The following is a 23,075-nucleotide window of genomic DNA, read 5'->3' as shown; positions in this document are numbered from 1 at the left end:
AATTAAAAATTATTAAAACTCCTTACTTTGCGGCACCTCTTATCCAGCTGGCTTGTGTTCGTGCTGGAACAAGAGAGGAAAGATCTGATGATTCTTGAGAAGGCATTTTCCTTTTTTTTATTTCAGGTTCTTTATTATTATATGATAAAACTTTAGAAGTAGCCATTATAGGCAAATTTGGCAGTAGTTGTGATAAATGAGGCAAAACTATAGAATCTTTTTCACTGCAAGCGAGCTTTTTAAATGTTGATCCAATATCAAAGCTATTGCTTAGAGGAACTGTTTGTGTTGAATGAATTTCTTTTGAAGAAGTTTTTGGAAAATTTAAACTATTTATTGATATTAAATTGTTATGCAAACTGTTTGTAAATACTGTTGATTGTTTAATTGGTGATTCAAGCACTGACATATGCAATGAACTATTTGCTCTTTGATTAAAGTCTGTTACTGAAATACCATTACTGTAGGAGTTGTGAAAGTCTATTTTGTCTAAACATGTTACAGGAACTTCTGAAATACATAAATCCATAGATTTATTGATATGAGATTTAAAACCTACAGAGCTCTCAGCATTAATTGCTTTTTGGGAATTAACAGAATCACAATAGGAACCTGAAAACATATTACTAAACTGTGATGTATTATTTACAAGTGTATTAGAAATAGAAGTCATACTGTTTTCAATTATATTAGTAATTTTAGAAATAACAACAGAAACATTTTTATTTTCATTGGTTAAACCATCTTTTGAATTAGAATCAAATTGATCATTCGAACTAGTAAATAAAAACCCATTTTTAGATATACCTGGTGAGGTATTAGTCATTTTCGCAGACAACTGTTCTAAAAACTTTTCGCCAGCATTTAAAAAAGCCATATCGTCTGTATCTGCTGATGCAGAAGCAGTTATTTGTTCTGTTTCTATATCTGGTGAGCATAACTTATTAACACTATTATCAGAAGAGTATAATTTATGGAGAACTTTCATGGAATCGATTGTGGCAATATCAAGGTGATTTGTGGGTGAGAGAAATTTTTTTACTTCAGGGGATTTTAACTGAATATTTCTCAGTTGATTATGTTGCAATGAAACTGAACTCACTAAGTTGTTTCCTAAATTAGTTCCTGGTAACAAAGTAGTGCTCTTAGTCAAATTTACATTTGAAAACTGTGCTCTATTACTTTTTGAAACAGCTGTAAATAATTTCAAACTTTGTGCATGCCCAACTAAGGTAGTTTTTAAACTTCCCAATCCCTTGGGAGAGACTTGAAGTGTTTTTCCGAGAAAAGAAGTAGGTGATGTAATATTATTTGGAGTTATGGAAGATATTTGAGTAGACTTACCATGATAAGTTATTGTAGAAGGATTTGTAGAACAAGCAACAACTGACTGTATGTTAGATGCAGCAGAACTAGGTATTCGCTTTAAACATTGTGTAGATATGTTAGTTGTTATAGAAGCAGCAGTTGTTGGGGTAAGTGATTTTGAAAGTGACATTATTGGAGTCGCTATATAAACAGTTTTTACCTGAGTTGTACCTTGAACAACAGTAGTTACAGCAATCATTTTAAACCCTGTAGTGAGAGGCATAGATTTTGATGGCAATGCACCTTTTGGCAATGCAGACATTACAGATGATGGTAACTGTGAGGCAGACACAGCTTTCATTTGCTGAGATAAACTTGTGGCAATACTATTAAATGTAACAGCGCTTTGTATTGGATTTTTATTTTCAGACATCGCAGATCTATTAACACTTGATAAAATAGGACTGCTGTTTGTTTTAGCAAGTTGAACAACTTTGACAGACATACTTGGACTAAGAGAGGTCGAAAGTTGAGATAAACTTCCTAAGGCATTAGTTTCGTTTAGTTGGCTAATGGAAGGAGCAACTCGTTGCATCGTTGTCATAGGCTTATACTTTGCAGGCTTTAATTTAAATTTAGATAACGGTGTTTTAAATTTTATCTTTTGAGGGAAACAGTTTGTGAGATAACTTGAAGAAGAAAGAGAAGTAATATGATTATTATTGATTGTCTCAGTGGTAGTAACCATTTTTACTGATGTTAAGTTACATGGCTGCAAATTTATTGATGTTTCTAAATTAGTACTAGTACTAAAGGAAACTACAGTCGAAACAGGTGATAAAGTAGCACTTGTTTGAATTTTTATTGGGCTTTCCTTGTGCTGTGTGGGGGATTGTTTTACAGGTGAAATAGAAGTACTTGTAATTGTATTTGATAATATAAAGGGCGACGGCATAACTGATTTATTTTTTATAATAGATTTCATCGATACAGATGTACTTTGATTCGAAGGTTTCAGAGAACTTGTAATTGATTTGTTGAGCATTAAAGGAGGAGTTTTTACATTCAGCAAATTTTTTCTTTTTTTTTCTAAATCATCAGCAGTTGCAGGAGAAACTGTAATTACATATACATATATAATATATATATATATATACATATATATAAAATAAAGTATTATATATATATATATATATATATATATATATATATATATATATATATATATATATATATATTATAGTATTTTTTATATATATATATATATATGTATATATTAAAGTATTATATATATATATATATATATATATATATATATATATATATATATATATATATATATATATATATATTAAAGTATTATATATATATATATATTAAAGTATTTTATATATATATATATATATATACATATATTAAAGTATTTTATATATATATATAAAATATATATAATATATATATATATACATATATTAAAGTATTTTATATATATATATAAAGTATTTTATATATATATATATATATATATATATATATAAAAGTATTTTAGATATATATATGTATATATATATATACATATATATATATATATATATAATATATATATATAATATATATATATATATAATATATATATATATATATATATATATATATATATATATATATATATATATATATATATATATATATATATTAAAGTATTTTAGATATATATATATGTATATATATACATATTTATATTAAAGTAATTTTATATATATAAATATATACATATATATAAATATATACATATATATAAATATATACATATATATAAATATATACATATATATAAATATATACATATATATAAATATATATATATATATATATATATATATATATATATATATATATAAATATATATATTTGGAGCTGCTCCCGGATCTATCTGGTAGTGATTTCACCGGTTAACCAGATAGTCGGATATCTGGATTTCCTTTCGAATACCAAATATTCGAATAATAAAAACCAGCTTTTAAATTTTTTTGAATTTGTTTTAATATTTACAAAACTATATTAAAATACGAAAGATGATTCAAAAAAGGAACAAATTTAAAAATGAAAAAATAAATACTTAAATTTAGACTCTGACACAACTGCAAGCAAGTTGATGCTAAAAGCGGCTTTTGATTTTTGTTAAATCTTTACCGCAAGCTGCGGTAAAAATTTAACCAAAAATTAAAATTCTAGACACATAATTTTTTTTGTTCTTAAAGTTTAATTAATTCTCTACAAAAGTAATAACAAATAAGAGCCATATTGTGTAGTTATAAAAAATCACTTTACAAAGTTAAGAAATACATGAGAGAAAAAAACTTTAAAAAAACTAATAATTTTATTATTATTATTTAATAATATAAAATATTATTAAATAATAATAATAAAATTATTATTAAATATAAGAAATAATAATATTATATATAATCGATTATTACGTCCTTGAGTGGCTTTAGTATTTCAACTGTAAACTTAACTTGTAGAAGCGTATAAGAATTTAGGTAAGTAAGAAGTTTAAAAAAAAAATTATTATATTTGTAACGAATTTGGATTTATTATTTATAAAAACAATTGTCTTCAACACTTTGCTTTCTTGTTGTTGTTTATTGATTATAGTGGCTGGTAGCAAAAGAGTTTAATAATAAATTTTCACAATTATAAATATTTCTAATTTTTGCAATTAATGATGATTTTATAAATATTTTATAATAATGTCTAATAATATTTTATTAAATTATATTAAGTTTTTTTAATGATAAACTCAACATGCTAAAACTTTTTTAAAAACTTCTTTTTCAAAACGTAAAAAGATTTTACAAATTTTTTTAACCAATATAATTTCTTTGCTTGTAGATTTGGCGGTTTTTAGTATTTGCGAATATTCTTTCTGCAATAAGATGTTTTGAGAACATTCTTGTTTAAGTATGTTTCCATGTTTTTCTGCATAACAATTAGTTTTTAAAATACATGCTAAAAATTAACTTCATAACTTTAATCTTTAACTAATCAAGTGTTTTTTCAAATAACCAAATAGTAGCGAATGCTTTTAAAACATTTGCTAATATAGAACCACTTTTATATAAAAAAATTATAAATGTAAATTATAAAAATCAATACAAAAACATTTGAATAGTAAAGATTAAAGTTGTGAAGTTAATTTTTTAGCGTATATTTTAAAAATTAACTGTTATGCGTACATGGAAACATACTTAAACTTGAATGTTCTCAAAACATCAATATCACAACTAAATATTGTATGCGTAGTCAAGATTAGAGTGCAATTGCAATTCTTTTCCCGACCAAGCCTAGTGTAATATATTATTTTCAGTAAATTTAAGAAAAACAATTTATTTGTTATGCATTATGATTAACAACAAAATATATAATAAAATAATTACATTATAATAATACATGTATGCACTATTACCAAAAAATAAGGACTTCATTCAAAAACGAATAGTTGGTTAAGTGATGGTTAATGGGGACGGTTAACCATTGTTCCAAACGAATAACCGGTGAAATCACTACTATCTGGAGCTAGTATTTTTACAATGAGCTGACCGGAGCTGAAATATTTCCAGGTGGAGCTGGCTCCGGGACTGGCTCCAAGCTAGTTCCTCACTTTGATAATTTGGAAGATTAAAGTATGAGTATATTTTGTTAAGGGATTCCTAAGTACTATGAAGTACTTTTTTATATAAAAATTTTTTTAATTAAACTGTAGTTAATAATAATTTAAAGTTTTATGATTTCTAAATATAACATTTTATATTTTGAGATTAATATTATATGTACAGATTGACTGTTAAATATTTGATGCTCACCTTGAAGCACTAAGAAACTTCATATTTTAAAAATTATACTTGAGTTGATGTATACAAAGTTGTTTTTGTATACACTCTTTTGTATACATACACTTTTATATACAAAAAACACTAGTGTTTTTTTAGAAACTAATTTTGATCCAATTGTTTTTTGTAATATGTTATGTGGTTCATGTTGCTGCATATATGTTACATGGTTTATATTGCTAGATATAATATGTTATGTAGTGTATGTTGTTGCATATAAAATGTTATGTGGTTTATGTTGCTGTATATAATATGTTATGTGGTTTACATTGCTGTTACTTTAAAAAAATTAGGGATTATTACACTTTTAAATAAAAATTTAGGTGATGAAAATTTTCTTTCTTGTTGTTGTACTGCTGCTGCATTTTCTTTCTTGTTGTTGTACTCCTCATGTTCTTCATCCGTATAGATGTATCTATACGGATGAAGAACATGAGGAGTACAACAACAAGAAAGAAAATGCAGCAGCTTAACTGACTCACAAAAACTACAAATATAAATAAATGTAATAGTCATCTGGACGGAAATATGGCTTAAGAAACTTAATGTTAATTAAGTTATCAGGCTTGGTCGGGAAGCAGATGCAATTAAACTCAACTCCTGACCAAGCATATAATATTTATTTTTGCAACAAAAAATTAAGTTTTAACACGTCTAAAAAATTAACTTCATAACCATGTTCGGAACATTAATCTTTTGTAATTAAATGTTTTTACATTAGCAAAGCACATATAAATAAATCGATGATTTACTTGCACTGATTGTTTATAAAAATAAAATTAAAATAAAATTTTCTTAATTATAAAGTTGAGTAAGTTTTATTAAAAATTATATTATAATATTATTTAGTAAATTATATAAATATGGATTAATTTTTTATTATTTATATGTAAATCTTTTAAAACTTTTAAAACTTTTTATGATTGATTTTACAAGACAACAACTATGTTTTTAATGAAATTAAAAAAATAGCTATGATTAAAGTTAATAATACTGATAATCAAATAAACATACAGATGACCGAGCACAAACAAATTATACTGATAATCAAATAAACATACAGGCGACCAAGCACAAACATAAATAAATAGATAGTGAATTACGTTTGGATGAACATTGAGCCATTACAGGTGAACCAGCACCAAAGGTCCATACAGAACACATACATACAAATATATTAAAAAACCCCCTTACTAAACATCATCAGCGGTATTGTGAAGCAGTATCGCTTTCTCCTCATAAATTATTTCTACCTTTTCAGTTAACCATAAAAGTTTGCTTTAAAATAATTTAATGCAATAAAAACTTTTAGTTTGCAAAATACAAAATAAATTTATAATTCACTTAAAACATAATAAGTCCTTTATATATTAATTTCAAATATATATTATAGTATAATAAACTGATGGACTTAGGTAAAACATAAAATTATTAAATACATATTTATCCTGCAGTTAGGATACTAATCATTACAGACCGCTATTTAGGGGTCTGGTACATTGCAGAAGTTTTCAAAACATTTCATAGACACTGCTAAAAAGAGATTTATATATTTCTATAGTAACACAATGATTTAATTACTTTTTTGTTTACCTTACTTGAGAAGAATTGTTTCAAATATTGTAAACTTTGCAAACTATGCAAAGCATGAAATGGTTATAAAAAAATATTTACTTTTTTATTTATTATATAATTCAACTAGCATTAATTTTATTAGAATCTTGTTGAAATAAACCATAAATACACATATAAAGAATTATACTCTTTGATAAATTGAAGAACTATTGTTTCCTTATTAAACAATCATTAATAGTAAGTTGCTACTTATAACAAGAGTGTCGCTTACCTTTATAAAAAAATTTAAAAGAAGAAAAGTTTAGAATTATTAATTCTGAGCGCCATTTATATTTTTTAAATAAGTTTTTTTTCGTTAAGAATTCATTTCTTTTTTTTTAGCAGTTTGAGGTCGGCAATTTATTGCCAACCTCATTTTTTCTAATTCCAAGGGTTGAATATATCATACGGAACAAATGGGAGTATTTATGCCTTAGAATCAACAGACTCTATCAAAAAGACGTTTGTGTAACAATTACTTCCTATCTCAAGTGGTACACACATAAAATAAAATGTGCATATAAATCTAAAAGTATCTTCATATGGATAAAAAGTGCTTTTATGAGTAGAGTATAATTCTGTGTAAAAATTTATACACAACATTTGACTACATTATTGTTCTGCCTTATGTTTTACTCTTTTGGAGTTTATTAAATTTACCAAAAAAAACTATTTATTGAGATATTAATAAAAAACATTTGTTGTTTCGCCATTATACTTCCAGTTGAGAGATTAATTTCATAGATCTACATAGTTTTTTCTCTTATAAAAATATCTGGTTTGAATAATAAATGTATAGAGTTAAATAATAATCAATAGAGTTCTTTTAAACAACTTCGTTTACACAAACAGGTTTTATATATATATATATATAAACATTAGGGCTACATTAAACAGTCCAACTGTAGATTTTTGAAAAATAAAATTTGTAATTAAATAAATAATATTGCTTTTCTACTGGTTTAATTTCAAGTACATTAACAGTGTTTCACAGGAAGACGTGCAATTGCATGCAATTATATGACCAAGCAAAAAATACTTTGTTTAGACAATTTGACCATGGCTTTTAACATGTTTTCAAAATTTAAAATACGCTAAAAAACTTACTTAAACTTATCTAAAAAAACTTTTCTTTAAAAAAGAAAAAAAATCTTAACGAAAGAGAAAATTAAAAAAAAACTTAACTAAAGCTAAAACACAATATATATATATATATATATATATATATATATATATATATATATACAGAGCTTGTGATGAAGCGAGCGCAATCGCGCTCCGCTCGTAAAATGCGCCCGTAAACGTAATTTTCAAACGTTCTAGGCGCAATAAACAACGCGCGTTCAGCTTATAACGATCGTATAAAATAACGCTCATCCAATAGTTCGGGATTATTTTTTTATTTTCATAAAATATTTAAAAAAGATTTTTTATTAAAAATATTCTGTTATCAAAGCACTGATATAAAATATATAAAGCACAACAACGTTCTCTTTTGCACTAACGTAATGAATGAGCAGTTTAAAGTCGTTATAATCGCTAATTTCAATAATGGAATGTGCACGTGGAAACACAATGTGAATACAAAAATGCGCGAATAAAATAAGAATAGAAAATTAGAAAACCATTATAAGAAAATTGAAACTGCAGAGTATTTTTAATCTTGTGAAAATATCAAGTAAGATTTATTTGATTTATTGTTTGTAATATTCCACACATCGTTTATAATAAAAATAAATATTAATAATAGAGTAATTTTTAAAATTAGTTTTTGTTCATAGTATAGGTTTTTTATTAGCTATTATTTATTGCAACTCAAATTTAAAACAATTCTGTTGTTTAGAATGTTTGCAATCAAGGACATTCGAAAAGGAAACAAAGTAATGACGTCAATATTTAATAAATGGAAAGTTATTATTCTTATTTATTATTATTTCAAATTATTCTTGTGTTATTTTTTTAAGATAAAAAATGTAATTTAAAAAGAAATTTTAGAAAAAAATTAAATAATTAATTTGAATAAAAAATATCAAGAAATATAAAAACCATTAACCGTTAATTAAGTTTACTGCGTAACATTTTAAAATACATATATCAAAACAACGAAGCAAAACTAAGTCACTAAATTATACTTCAATACTTAAATCAATAAGAAGTTGCATTTTTGTTTGATATAATTTTTTTATAACATAAATAGTTAAAAATAAAATCGCGATCTGACAATATACAAGAAGTTTGAAAGTATAAAAATCTACTTCGTTGAAGTAGTTTCATGAGTGTGATACTAATTCAAACATTTTTTGACGAAAGAATTATGTAACAAATAAAAAAAGAAATAAAAAATAAAAAGCTTTTTATGAGCTTTTTATGAATTTTTTTGAACTTTATTTGGGCTACCCTTTGATTTAATGTGGTTTGTGGTCCGGAAAATTAGTTCAAAATTGCAAACTTATGAACACAAAAACTATGGTTTTTTAACTAGAAATAAAAAAAGTACATTTTTACAAGTTTTTAATAAAAATAAATTTTTTTTAATTTATTTTTTATAAAACAATTATTATTTTTGAAATTTATATATTATTTTGCTTCTTTTGAGTACTAGGTTGACCTACTTTTAAGGAACTTTTTTTTTTAATTTTAGGGCCCCATTGAAAAGAAAACTTAATTGAGATGTTACTAAATATTGGAATAATGCTTTGAAACTTTAATGATTTACTTCATCAATTAACAACATTTAAACATCTAGCCACTTAATTATTAAAAAATATTTTTTTTGAACTGGTCTAATATATATATATATATAAATATATATATATATATATATATATATATATATATATATATTTTTTTTTTTTTTTTTTTTAAACATCTCTTACCAAAATGTGTGTGTGTTTGTGTGTGTGTGTGTGTGTGTGTGTGTGTGTGTGTGTGTGTGTGTGTGTGTGTGTGTGTGTGTGTGTGTAACCAAACTTAAATAAAACACAACAAACTAAAATACTTAGTTTATTTAAATGTTTTTAAAAACGTTCAGAATAATTTTTTTATTTTAAATAATGTTAATAGAATATCAGAAACCCTTAATATAAAAAGAGCAATTTACTTTTAATGATTGTTTAAAAAACAACCACACTTAATCTAAATTACAATGTGTTTTTTTTTAGTAATTTGAAAATATCAGTTTCCATGTAAATGTAAATTAGTAAATAATTACACATTAAAAAACCATTTCATTCTTTTTTTTAATATTTGTACTTTTTTTTTTTAAAATTTGTTACAAAAGATTAACATTTATCATAAAAAATAGTTTTTTAAATAAAAAAAGAACAACAGTTTATTAATACTTAATATAAAAATTCATTAGAAGTGTTTGTTACTTTATTAAAAAGTGTTTTAATAATATAATAGCATTAAAGATCAAACTTATTTAATTATAACGGCTTTCAAAAAAATGACTTTTTTTTTTTACCTTCTTAAATGTAAAATTAACTTTAATAATTCTTATATTGAAATTCGTTAAAGACTTTTTTTTTAACATAAAATTTATTATAAAAAATGCATACTTAAATAATTTATATAATATAAATTAAAAAATTACATAAGAAACTGTCAATGATACTTTAAAAAAAAAATCGTTATCAATAAAATGTTACTTTATTTAAAGGCATTTCGCTAACATAAAAATGTTTGCTAAAAAAGGTTTCAATGTAATTTATTTCACCTAAGATATAATTCATGATATTTTTCATTCAGCGCATTTTTGAAATAGCTGCGGTGAAGTCGTCAAAGCAAAATGTGATTTGCCTGGTAATATAATGATGTGCAATCACACATCTTCCTGTGAAACACTGATTAAAGTATTTTGTTTTCATTCACTATGTAACAAAACTTACTTGCATTATTTTAAAATAAAACTGAAAAAAAAAAGTATTTTTGGCTTTATGATTTTATTAGCCGAACCTGATTTTAACAAATCGTTGCATTGGTTTGACAAGGTTCTAACTGATTTTTCCTATATTAGGAGAGTTGCAAGTAAATCTTTTTTTCTTATTTTTTTTCTAAATTCTCTTATAAAAAAAATCAGAACTTTGTCAAACTAATGCAACAAAATGTCAGATAATATTTAAATTTGCATATCTAATATTTGATTTGTATAGCACTTATATTAGTTTTGTTTATATAATAATACAAATAAAAGTGAGACTTTTACATTATTGTTATTTGAATTTGGTTACTATGCATTCTATAGAGGATTATATATTAAAACATTCTTCTACATAAAAATTAACTGCAAAAGAGAAAACCCAATTATAACATAACAACTTTAACTTATTTAAAAGAAATTTATTGTATTGATCTCAATTATTAACTACAAAAGCATATTAATCAGACCAGTATTTAAAAAAAAAAATTAAAGAGCTGGAATTTACCTTTGAGAGAAAAAAAAACAAGTTTAAAAATTACGAATTTTTTTTGTTAATATCTTGGTAAATAATTTGTTTTGGAAAGTTAAATTAACTAGAAACTTATTCTTTAAGGATTACTTAAGACATAAAAACAACTTGTCTTGGCACTTGAGAATCCCTTTAAAAATAATTGGGATAATAAATAATTATTTCATTTGGGTTTTATGATGAAATTTTATACTATAATATCAAGATAAATATATATAAATATTTTTTTTATTGAATAACAATTATCGAATTTGATAAAAACTTAGAATGTATGCATGCATGCATGTATATATGTATGCAACCCTCAGAATTAGAAAAATTAGGTCAGCAATAATTTGCATACCTCAATCTTTTTGAGGTCAGCATCAGGTCGGCAAAAACTATTTGATACAAAGGTCTAAACATAAAACATAGAATTGAATAATTTTTGCCGACCTGAAAGTGTTAGAGGTCTGCAAAAAATTGCCAACCTCAAACACTTTCAAGTCGGCAGTTAGGTTGGCATTGCCGAATGCTGACCCAAATTCCGAGGGTTGATGTATGTATGTATGTATGTATGCAAGCATGTAAATATTTAAAAAAAAAATTAAAAAAATTCATTAAAGCAGTCAAAAACATTTTGAATTTCTATTCCATTTTTTTTCTTAACTTTTAATAATATTAACTCATTAAAAAAAACAAAAACATGCACTTAAAAGTGATGATACATCATAATTTACAATTTTTATTCTATTATCAATATTTTATAATATCAAAATTATATATCAAAATTTATATATCAAAATTTATATATCAAAATTTATATATAAAATTATATATCAAAATTATATATCAAAATTTTATTCTATTGTCAATAAATTTTTTAAATTTATTAAATTACCTTTTTGATCCGTAGCTTGAGTACCCTTTGGTGTTAGCCCTTTAGGTTTAGAAACTAAAGGATGTAATTCAATTTCTAGAAAATAAATATATGATTATTTTGGATGCGTGAATAAGCCCATATATAAATATACATACGTGTGTGTGTATATATATATATATATATATATATAAATATAAATATATATATATATATATATATATATATATATATATATTGTTACGAGATTTCGCTGCGTAGCGAAAACGCGTAACACATTTCTAAGTAACTCAACTTAGCAAATATATTTTGCATCGTTAGAAGTTATATTGCATCACTAGCGTCTTTTCAAGTACGCATTGTAATTAAAGTTATTTTATTAACGCTTTTAAAATCATACAGTTTGTTTTTTTCTCACTATAACAAAAGTAAAATAAAACCTAAGTTCTTATTTAAAAAATCATTCTTATTATTTCAAATATGAATTAAATTTTATTTTGAAAAAAAAATATTTTTTTCATGAAACGTAAAATAATGTTTGTTTATTTTCTTATGATTTTACAGTTAATTTTTGGTTGTTTTAATAACTGTTAATAAACTTTTTCTTATTTAATTTGTGAACTCTTTTTAATAATGTTTTTAAACAATAAAGAGTTTTTTTTAATTATTTATCAGTTACAGATAACATATTCGTGATCATAATTTATTTTCATAAATTAAACGAACGTCATTAAAACTCTACGTTATTGAATTAACAATAAACAAAATATCTTATTAATAGAATATTTACATCAAAATAAATCGTGCATTTTTTAAACTATTATGACTGAAAATAATTTTTGAATTTAAAAGGAATTTATATATTTAATTCCTTAAAATAAAACTTTATTTTTTTTTAACTAATTTTTAACAACAAAAAAAATTATGAAACAAACTGTTTCTTAAACAAAAAATCTATAAGTTTACAATTGCGGTTAAATGCTTTTACTTACGACTTTATTTCTTCTGAATAAACGTCGCGTTAACGACAATCAAAAGATAATTTAAATATTCTAAAAGATATAAGTTTTTGCGTAGCGCAAAACTGCTGAACGCGTAGGCAAATCGCCTTTTCGCAAGCGAGCTGCGTAACGCTTCTTAACAAGGCCTGATATATATATCTATATATATATATATATATATATATATATATATATATATATAGGTTTTAGAAAATCATGATTCAGTTATTCTCATGATTAACACATGGCAGTGGAATTCAAAAGTAATTAAAAAAATTTTTTTTTTCAGTGACGTGAATTATCAAATAGAAGGCGCAAAGTTACCGTCTAACTGTCAAGTTCTTGCAGTAATTTTTTTATCATTTACGAAGTTAAATTGACTGTTAGTGAAAGCGCAAATCTCATCATTTAAAAAAACTTGTAAATCTTCAACATGTTTGGTAGGAGTTGCAAAAAAATTTCAAAAAAAAAAAAAAAGATGCTTACAAGCACTGCGAGGAGGACTTTTATTACAATTTATTTGATATAGAACATGCTAATACTTTGGAACGGATAAAAGGAGAACCAGGGCGTCAAAGATGTTTAGCTTCATTTTCAGCTAATTTTTTGCAGATGAAAAATAGCCGAAAATAAAGAAATAGCAAGACAGAGGATATTAAAAGAAGAAAAAAAAGACATAAGCAAATGTGTTTTGGGAGTTTATAGTCATCTCTTACTACAAAAGATTTTATACAAATGCAAGAACATCACGATCAACACACCAGCACCAATAAAAGCTTTGAGGAACCCTTACCCCAACCTTTCAAATGGTAAGTTCTAAAACTACAACAAAAAGGAAGAAGGCAAAAACTTTTTATCACATTTTAAGCAAAAGGGATTATGTCTATATACTTCAGGCTGTAGTAGAAGCACTATATCTAAGCTGTGTTGATTTCTTGAGCTTGTGTGCTTTTGGAACAAAAACTAGACAGGGAATTACTACTTTTTGATTGCGACCATCAAGTTTACGAACTGGTTTTAAAATTTGTGTTTGATACAAAAAACCACCAAATCACAAGTAGCCCTGATATCCCAATGTTTAAAAAGTTTAGAGATAAGTTGAAAATTATTAATATGGCTGATATTGAAACATACACTGATATCATCAAACAACATTTTATCTATACAACATTTGAAGAATTGTTCTTCATGTACAATAGTTTTTTGAAAAAAACAATTGTACAACGATTATCGGGAACTGATTGAACTATCTGTTATTTTCTTAAGAGTTAATAATGAGAAAAAATCAAAACCAGACCTCTTGCAGCAATGCATCAAGCGAAGTGGATGGCTAGAGCTATTCACTTTTTAAAGATACGTTTGTTGCAATCCCAGATTAAAATTAGCGCCAAGGATATGAGCACTTTGACTTTGTGTCTGTCAAGAGCACAAATTTGTTTTCTTGATTTAAAATTAACGAGAATTTCCTCCAGAGGCCCATTTCAATGTGGAATGAAGATGCTATTTATATAGAGACAAAAAGAAAAATTCTTTTCTTAAGTGCAGTTAATGATGCAGCTAAAAGAACAATTTTCATAACCTTCAGATTTCTGTTGGCATGCGTTAATGTTGTCATATGAAGATAAAATTTTGTATTTTAGTAATTCTAGATAGTTTAAAAAGAAATAGGAGGTATGCATTTCAAAATCCAAAAAAAACAAACTTTAACTCAAATAAGGGACACCCTTATAATATATAATGATATGTATATATATATATATATATATATATATATATATATATATATATATATATATATATATATATATGTATATATATATATATGTATATATATATATATATATATATATATATATATATATATATGTATGTATATATATATATATATATGTATATATATATATATATATATATATATGTATATATATATATATATATGTATATATATATATATATATATATATATATATATATATATATATATATGTATATATATATATATATATATATATATATATATATATATATATATATATATATATATATATATATGTATATGTATATGTATATATATATATATATATATATATATATATATATATATATATATATATATATATATATATAACCATATATATATTAATATATACATTAGGGGTATAATATTTTTACAAACTTAATGAGCATGTCATATTCTGATGAGCTTTTGTAAATATTAGGAGAATTTAGTTTCATTATAATGCTTCTAGAAAAAAACTCACGCAATGACCCACTAGAAAGCCAAACTAAAAGCTTTTAATCACATAACAAATGTCATGTGATTAAATGCCTCAAAAATTCTTTTCTGGCTATTTGAAGTAAAATGTTTTCTGCTTTGTTTCAAAATAATAAATTATGTTCAAATAAGTAATAAAGATAAATATTACGTAAATAAAGCTATATTGATAAAATTAACAAAACATCAAAATGTTTAAAAACTATATTGATAAAATTAACTAAAAAGGTTTGCATTTGCTTTGGATATTTTCTAAAACTTTTACTGCTCGTTTGGCACAAATGTTGGATCTTTGTGTATTTATAGGTGAAGGAATATCACACCAAAACTTCGTGAATGTATTGATAGCATTTGGATGATCTTTAATGGCTTCCTCCAATTCTTTACCATTTTCAGGGTTTAACATTCGACTTGAAAACCAGATACCTGCTGATTTTTTAGCAACAAGTTTATTTGCCATCTCAAGTTTTTGTCTGTCTGAAGGAACTATTATGTAAGCAAGTAGTAAATAAATTGCTCGGGAGTTCCATCTAGATTGATTAATATTTGGTAAACTTTTAAAATTAACCTTAAGAAACTTTTTTTCATTCCAAAAGCATTGCAAATCATCTCTCTATTTCAGTTCATTCTATTTCAATTGTATACCACTATTGTCAAAGTTTAATGTTAAATAGTTATATTTACTATGCATTGCTTTAACAAAATAATATGAAAGTTCAGGTGAATTGGTATTACCTCCAAAAAGTCATCCAGACACAACTTTAATAATTGATCTAATATATGGTGTTGACAACCAACATAGAGAGGTTTATGAAAGCCAACACTTTCAAAATTTGTCATTAATCTCTTTATCACGCCACTTGTTTTCCCAGTGTTAACATTTGCAGTGTCTGTCATGATCATTTTTATAGATCCCCATAAATCATATTCATTCAAAAGTTCTCAAAGTTCTTCCTTTCATTGTCTCTGACTTTCCATTCTTCAATACCATTGGCTTTAGTCTAACCCCTTTTTTGTTGTTCTTTATTACGACTACTTGATGTTCCACCCCAGCCATCTTGTTTTAATCAAAATGCAAAACCAAACCTCGACTTTTAATTCTTTTCTCAATTTAATTTGTAACTTTTTACCTTCTCTGATGACTGCCATATAGATTGCTGGTTGAGTTGGTGCAGGATGATCGACACAAGCCATCTGAAGTTGTTGAAACACTGTGACAGCATTTTGTGTACTTTATTGTTTGCTTGACAAACCAATTTAACAGCCTCAACTATCCTCTGTTTAATTTTTTGTTTAATAATATTTATTGAGGGTTCATATACACCCCCACAGTCACTTACTGTCTCATTACTACTTTCGTGTTCCTCTCTGTATAAATTCAGAATTGAAGTTGATGGCATTGATGGAATGTTTTTAATTTTAATTTTCTTTGAAGGATGCATTTTTTAGGATCATCAGGCTTCATAGTAAAATATCTCACTCTACCAGATGGCTCTAATTGCTTTAAATAAAGATTTTTATCTTCAGAATGCAACTAAACTGCTTAGGACGATGACTCTATTCATAGATTTTTAGTAATAGATGCCCCCTTAATAGTAGCTATGCAACGCTTTATGTTATCTCCTAATGAGGGTAAAGCTCTAAAACTCTGTTTTATGGTTCTAAGGCTGGCTAGTAGTCAGGTTTCCCAAACTCTGTGGTAGCTGATTCCATCAATAGCTGAAAAATATCAGAATATTACCAGTTATCATGTTTTGCAGGGATGGTGTCCCTGTTGATGCTTTTGGTGTGTATTGCCAAAGCCACATAAGGTGCCCAACATTACAACTTTGGGTTAATCAATAGGACTGAGACAACTGCATTGCTTGGAATGCTTAGGAGGCTGTGCTCTATCTAGGAATGAGTCAAGTTCTCTTTGAACTTAAATCATGTCCAAAGTAAACCAAAATATTAAACATAAAAAAATCCCCACTACCAAACTGTTTCAACATCTTTCAGAAAGATTCATGATCTGCAAAGTAACCTTCCATCAGTTAAATTATACCTTTTGCAAAATTTATCAGAATTGCATGCTTTTTGTGTGACTAATTTGCATTCAGCTGTTCCCTCTTTGGATCTCAGTATTGATGGGTACTCTCCTTTAATTTGCAAAGACTTTAACTGTCACACGCTTGCCTTGGGTGTGTACTTACGCATTAATTCCCCTATTTGTCAAGAAATTAGGTTTGCATCCATTGAGCATTTTTTATGTACTTCAGCTTAGCATCTCTTCACTATATCACTTTTCTTTTTGTTCTTTATCATTCTCCTTCTCCGAAGACTGCACTCTTTTAGTAATTGTAATTTCTGATAAAATTGACCATGAACTTTTTCTTTACCCCTCTGCCAATAATGTTGTTATTGGTGACTTTAATGCCAATCACACTGAATGGCTTGGCTCTAACACCACTGACCCTGCTAGCACTAAAGCCTATAACTTCTGCATTTCTCAATCTATTACTCAGATAGTTAACTTTGTGACTCATTTTTCTAACAACCCTAATCATTAATCTTCACTCCTTGATTTGTGTATTGTTTCTGACCCTGGTTTGTGTTCAGTTTCTCCTTTTTCTTTTTCTTTAGGTGGACTCTGATCTCTATAAATCTTTTATTTCATACTTTTTATTCAGACTAACGCTATCATTGCACAACTTATTACAACCGTAAAGATGACTGGGATTCTTTTGATGTTTTTGTTCATGGCAGTCCTTTGGCTGATATCTTTTCTCTTTCCTATGTAACCTCCAGGATCCAGGCAGAAATGAAAGCTTTTATTCCTTCTTGTTGGTTTTAAGTAAAACCTCATTCTACCCCACGGTTTTCACCTTCTTGTGCAATCTTAATCATTTTTGTCATCTTTTTCAAAAGACTCTCTTGTAAAGCTCTATTATTCTCAGGTCACTAAATCTTGTATCTTATCTCAGAAGTTAGACTCTTTTAAAAAATCTTCAACAGCGTAATTAAAAAAATAAAGATCTAACATTCCGTTTCTCATTCATGGAACTGATCTTATTACCTCTCCCAAGGATATCTTTTATTTAAATTGTAAACAAAACAATTAAAATAAAAATGAAAGAAAGAACCTTTTTTAAAAAATTTCTAACATAACTAAATAAAATAAATAAAACAAACTTTTTATTTAACTTCTAAATAAAATAATTACAACACAAAAGGCAAAAACACACTTTTTAGAAAAAAAGTATATACATATATAAATGCAGCATTAGACATAAGCGGATGACATCATAAAAAAACAGGAAGTTGTGGGGGCTTCAGTACATACATTGACTATCAAACAGCCTAACCTGCAACAGAGTGCTGCTACATTGACTGAGGGTTTGGCACAAGGCAGCAATTTTTTCTTCCATTATTCTTCATTTTTTCTTCTTTTTCAGAAAAACTAAAGCACACTTTTTTACCTTAAGAGCGCAAAAATGATATTAGAAAATTGTGGCCTTACATATAGATTGAGTAAGCTAACATGGGGTTACTTTGAAATGCGGGTAACATTGGTATGTATTAGATTAAATGTTTTTACCAGTCACCTGTTGATTATTGTTTAAAATATTTTAACAGATGTTGTAGCCAGATGTTAAATGAACAAATATAACTATTTTTATCCACATAATAGTAAGTGTAAATAACAACACAATACGGAGGGCATAAATTAAACAAATTTCTAGTTTTTTTGTTGCTGAAAAACTTTAGCCCAAAAAAAAGTAAAGCCATACTATAAAATCATATCAAATGTGTTTTTATGCTGTTGTTTCTCAATACTAAGCATTTGAGATTTTTTTGTAGCATTTTTTTTTAAACACATATTTCAGTTTTGGGATAACATTGACAGGAATGCTTAAGTCACCACATGAGCCAAGAATCAAGCAAAAGTTGGTGGAATGTCTTACACCCAATAAATCTTTCACAATTACATGAAATGGAATCAAAAAAACAAACCTTAATTAGAGAGTAATTCTTAAAAAAAAAAAAAAGTGTAATTAATACATCAAAATCATTTAAAAACTTTTAATCATAAAACAATATACTTTTTTAAATTTTGCATTTTCAGAACTGGAGCTAATTGATATTTTTCAAAAAAAAAAAAAAAAACATTTTCATTGCAATTTTATAACTTTTTAATGCTGCTTATTTTTCACATAAAAAATGTTTCCTCTATATTGTTTGTCAAAATTCCAATGATGTTACCCCTCAGGATGTAACTTAAACATTTACAGAATAAAACATATTACTGTCAATTTTACCCCATATAGGGGTAACATTGACAGTTGAACCCCAAAAACAAAATTAATTATCTATCAACAATATTAGATAACTAATTAAATGCTTTATCAGTTAATGGCAGCAATACCATTGGTAAACACATAGAAATATTGCATACTAAATTGTCATATAAATTTATTTTGTCATTTATATATATATATATATATATATATATATATATATATATATATATATATATATATATATATATATATATATATATATATATATATATATGCTTACTTAAGTAGTATAAGATCAAAAATATCTTAACATGTTTATATATATATAAACTTGTTAAGATATTTTTGACTTTATACTGCTTAAGTAAGCATATATATATATATAAATATATATATATATATATATATATATATATATATATATATATATATATATATATATATATATATATATATTAGAGTGTCCCAAAAAACAACATTTTTGAAAAATATATGCAGAGACGCCCTTATTGTGTTCTATCTAATACAAAAACACTAGATTTAAAATTTTTTTGAATAAAAAATATTTTAAGGGGTCTCTCAAGACCCTCGAGTATTTAAAGAGTCCCTAATATTTTCAAAAAAAAAGTTTTTTAAAAGTATGTCAACCTGGTACTCAAATGAAGCAAAATTATATAAAAATTTCAAAAATAATATAGATTTCAAATATAAAAATGTTTTTTGAAAATATTAGGGACCCATTAAATATTCGAGGGTCTTGAGGGACCCCTTAAAATATTTTTTATTCAAAAAATTTATAAATCTAGTGTTTTTGTATTAGATAAAACACATTAAGGGGGTCTCTGCATATATTTTTCAAAAATGTTGTTTTTTGGGACACCCTAATATATATATATATATATATATATATATATATATGCAACAGTATTTTTTTCAAATTATTCTTTGCTTTTTTTTTTTCGCTCTTTTTTTGATAAAACTGTATGGAAAAAAACAAGCAAAAAAAGTCAGCAAACATATACCTAAATAAAGGGTGCATGCTCGAATTCTGGACTTTTTTGACACAAAATAAAAATTACAATAAAAGTATTAGTTTCAAAGCTATATTTCTGAAATTTTAAACAGTAATGTACACATATAAGAGCTTTCATTTCACTCAATCCAGCTGCCTTTAGTTTCAATGACTTGCTCGATGCGCTTCCTGAACCTGGAGCAGGCGTGCTCCACCTCATCGGCAAACATGTTGGCAGCTGTAGTAGTAATTGCTCGCTTTAGAGATTCAACAGTGTTGTGACTTGATTTATTGGTCTCACATTTTAAAGTACCCCAGACATAATAGTCCAATGGATTGAGATCTGGTGAGTTTGGAGACCAAAAGTGCTTCGACTAGAACATAGGGAGATTCTCTTCAAGCCAACCCTGTACCAAATTGGAGGTATGAGCAGGAGCTGAGTCTTGCTGAAACACATATGGCCTACCATTGGAACACTTGTCCATCCCAGGTTTCACCAGTGATTGGTCAGAAATTTTGTCTGACCAATCACTGGGACATCTTCTGGGTCTTGAGCCAACCATCTGTCATTTCTTCTGTTCACTTTGGCATCCACAGTAAAAATTTTCTCATCGCTGAAAAAACGAAGTTTACCGGCAGCTTCATGTTTTATTGATGCTAAAAGAACGGAACACTTAGCCACTTTCTTCTCCTTCGTTGAAGCAGACAGCATCTGCCTGACTTTCAGGACATAGGACTTGTACCTAAGGTCATCACAGATCACTCTTCTCATGGTGTAATGAGACACATTCATATCTTTGCTCAGTTTCCTGATGGAGGTGCTGGGGTTTTTGTTAATCAACTTCTGTACTCTGCTGATGAAGGCCTTATTCCTGATTGGTTTGTGAGCAGTCTTTTCTTTTCGTTCTACAGACTCTGCACCATCATTAAACCTCTTTGCAATATCATAAACTTTGCTTTTTGGGAAGCCAAACCATTTTATAATCTCTAGGACAGAGTGCCCGACGCAGAGGGACTCAATTTGCAATTTTTATTTTTTTCCCCAAGAGTACAATGTTTGTTTTGATTAATGTTTGAGTTTTGCAACATAGAATTTAAAAAGAAAAAAATGCAGGTAAATTTAAAATTGTCTGGATTTCGAGCATCCACCCTGTATGTTATACTGCAGTGGTAAGATAGAATATAGTATCTGCAAAATATTTATTTCGTGCCATTTATAATGTAGCAAACATTCTTATAAACATTTCTGCAGATACTGTGAAATTAAAACATCTAATACAGATACTTATAGATCACATACAGTGTTACCTAAACACCAGGTCGAGAAAATAGTAATGAATAGTATTACCCCCAAAAAAAAACTCTTGAAAATTGAGTTACTGTGTTTATCTTATCAGGCCAGTATAGTAGATAATCATCAGCATATGTTGAGAACAAAGATAGTATATGAAGTTTAACTTCTTTTTAAACTCAATTTTAATTTAGGAATATTTCATAAATAATCAAAACAATTTGTAATAGTTAAAAAACAGAAAAATACAAACGAAAAGATTTTTTTTTAATTTAAAATTTTTTAAAAGTTACTATTATTTCTTATCAAAAAAGCTGAAGAAAGCCTTATTTTTTTAAAATTAGTTTCTATTTCTTTCTTTTACTGATTTAGCTATTAATTTCAGCATATTATTTATTAATCTGTAAAAATTTTTCAATTAATCTGTAAAACAAACTTAAAAAAAAAATCTTGTTTTTGTTTTTAAAAAATCTTTAAAAAACCTGTTTTTAAAGGAAGTTTCAGGTTTTCTTCTGTCGCTTGATTTGCTGCAACTGTAGCTTTTGCTGTAAATATTGTTTGAGGAACAAGTCGAGGCATAAGTGAAATCAATCGACGTCCTTCATACATCCACTCAGTAGAAGTACCACTACCTTGCATACTATGAAAGATCAAAGGATATAAAATTTTAAAATAAAATTAATACAAATCAAGTCATTAACATATTTTTTTATACATACAAAATTATTACATATATGCTAAAAAAAAGGGGGGGGGGGTACAGTTTTATTTAGTGCATGAGATAACTTTCCGACCGAAATTAAAACTTGAGAACATAAATACCCAAAACGTTTTGCCCAACTTTAGACCCCAAGTCTAGTGGGTGTCTGATAAAAAAATTTTTTGTGTATTCCTAAATTAAATAAAAATTTATTAATAGAACTCAAATTTTATTAAATAATCTTTTGGCAATTTGTTGAATGGCAACCCTCTCAATTGGGAGGAGGAAGAGGAACAAACCTCGGTGTTTGTTTGAAATACAAAAGTTTAGTTTAGACAAAATTTTTAAAACACTTTTAAATATACTCATAAACATTATACAATGCTTTAAT

At 26.1% G+C, this 23,075-nt stretch overlaps 1 protein-coding gene across 4 annotated transcripts in view; it reads right to left on the bottom strand.

Annotated features, from left to right (window-relative positions):
* Positions 1-23,075, bottom strand: part of LOC100201974 (BRCA2-interacting transcriptional repressor EMSY) — a 68,846-nt gene that overhangs the window by 18,988 nt on the left and 26,783 nt on the right. For all 4 annotated transcript variants that reach the window (XM_065788933.1, XM_065788931.1, XM_065788932.1 and 1 more), the window contains 3 exons: positions 22,467-22,624; positions 12,147-12,221; positions 27-2,424 (listed from right to left, as the gene is read on the bottom strand). In XM_065788933.1, the coding sequence (XP_065645005.1) occupies positions 27-2,424; positions 12,147-12,221; positions 22,467-22,624 (2,631 nt within the window). The remainder of the gene's footprint in view (positions 1-26; positions 2,425-12,146; positions 12,222-22,466; positions 22,625-23,075) is intronic.

Source organism: Hydra vulgaris, chromosome 01, assembly GCF_038396675.1.
Source record: "Hydra vulgaris chromosome 01, alternate assembly HydraT2T_AEP".
NCBI lineage: Eukaryota > Metazoa > Cnidaria > Hydrozoa > Anthoathecata > Hydridae > Hydra > Hydra vulgaris.
The sequence above is the reverse complement of the archived record's forward strand: the minus strand, read 5'-3'. Positions and strand labels throughout refer to the sequence as shown.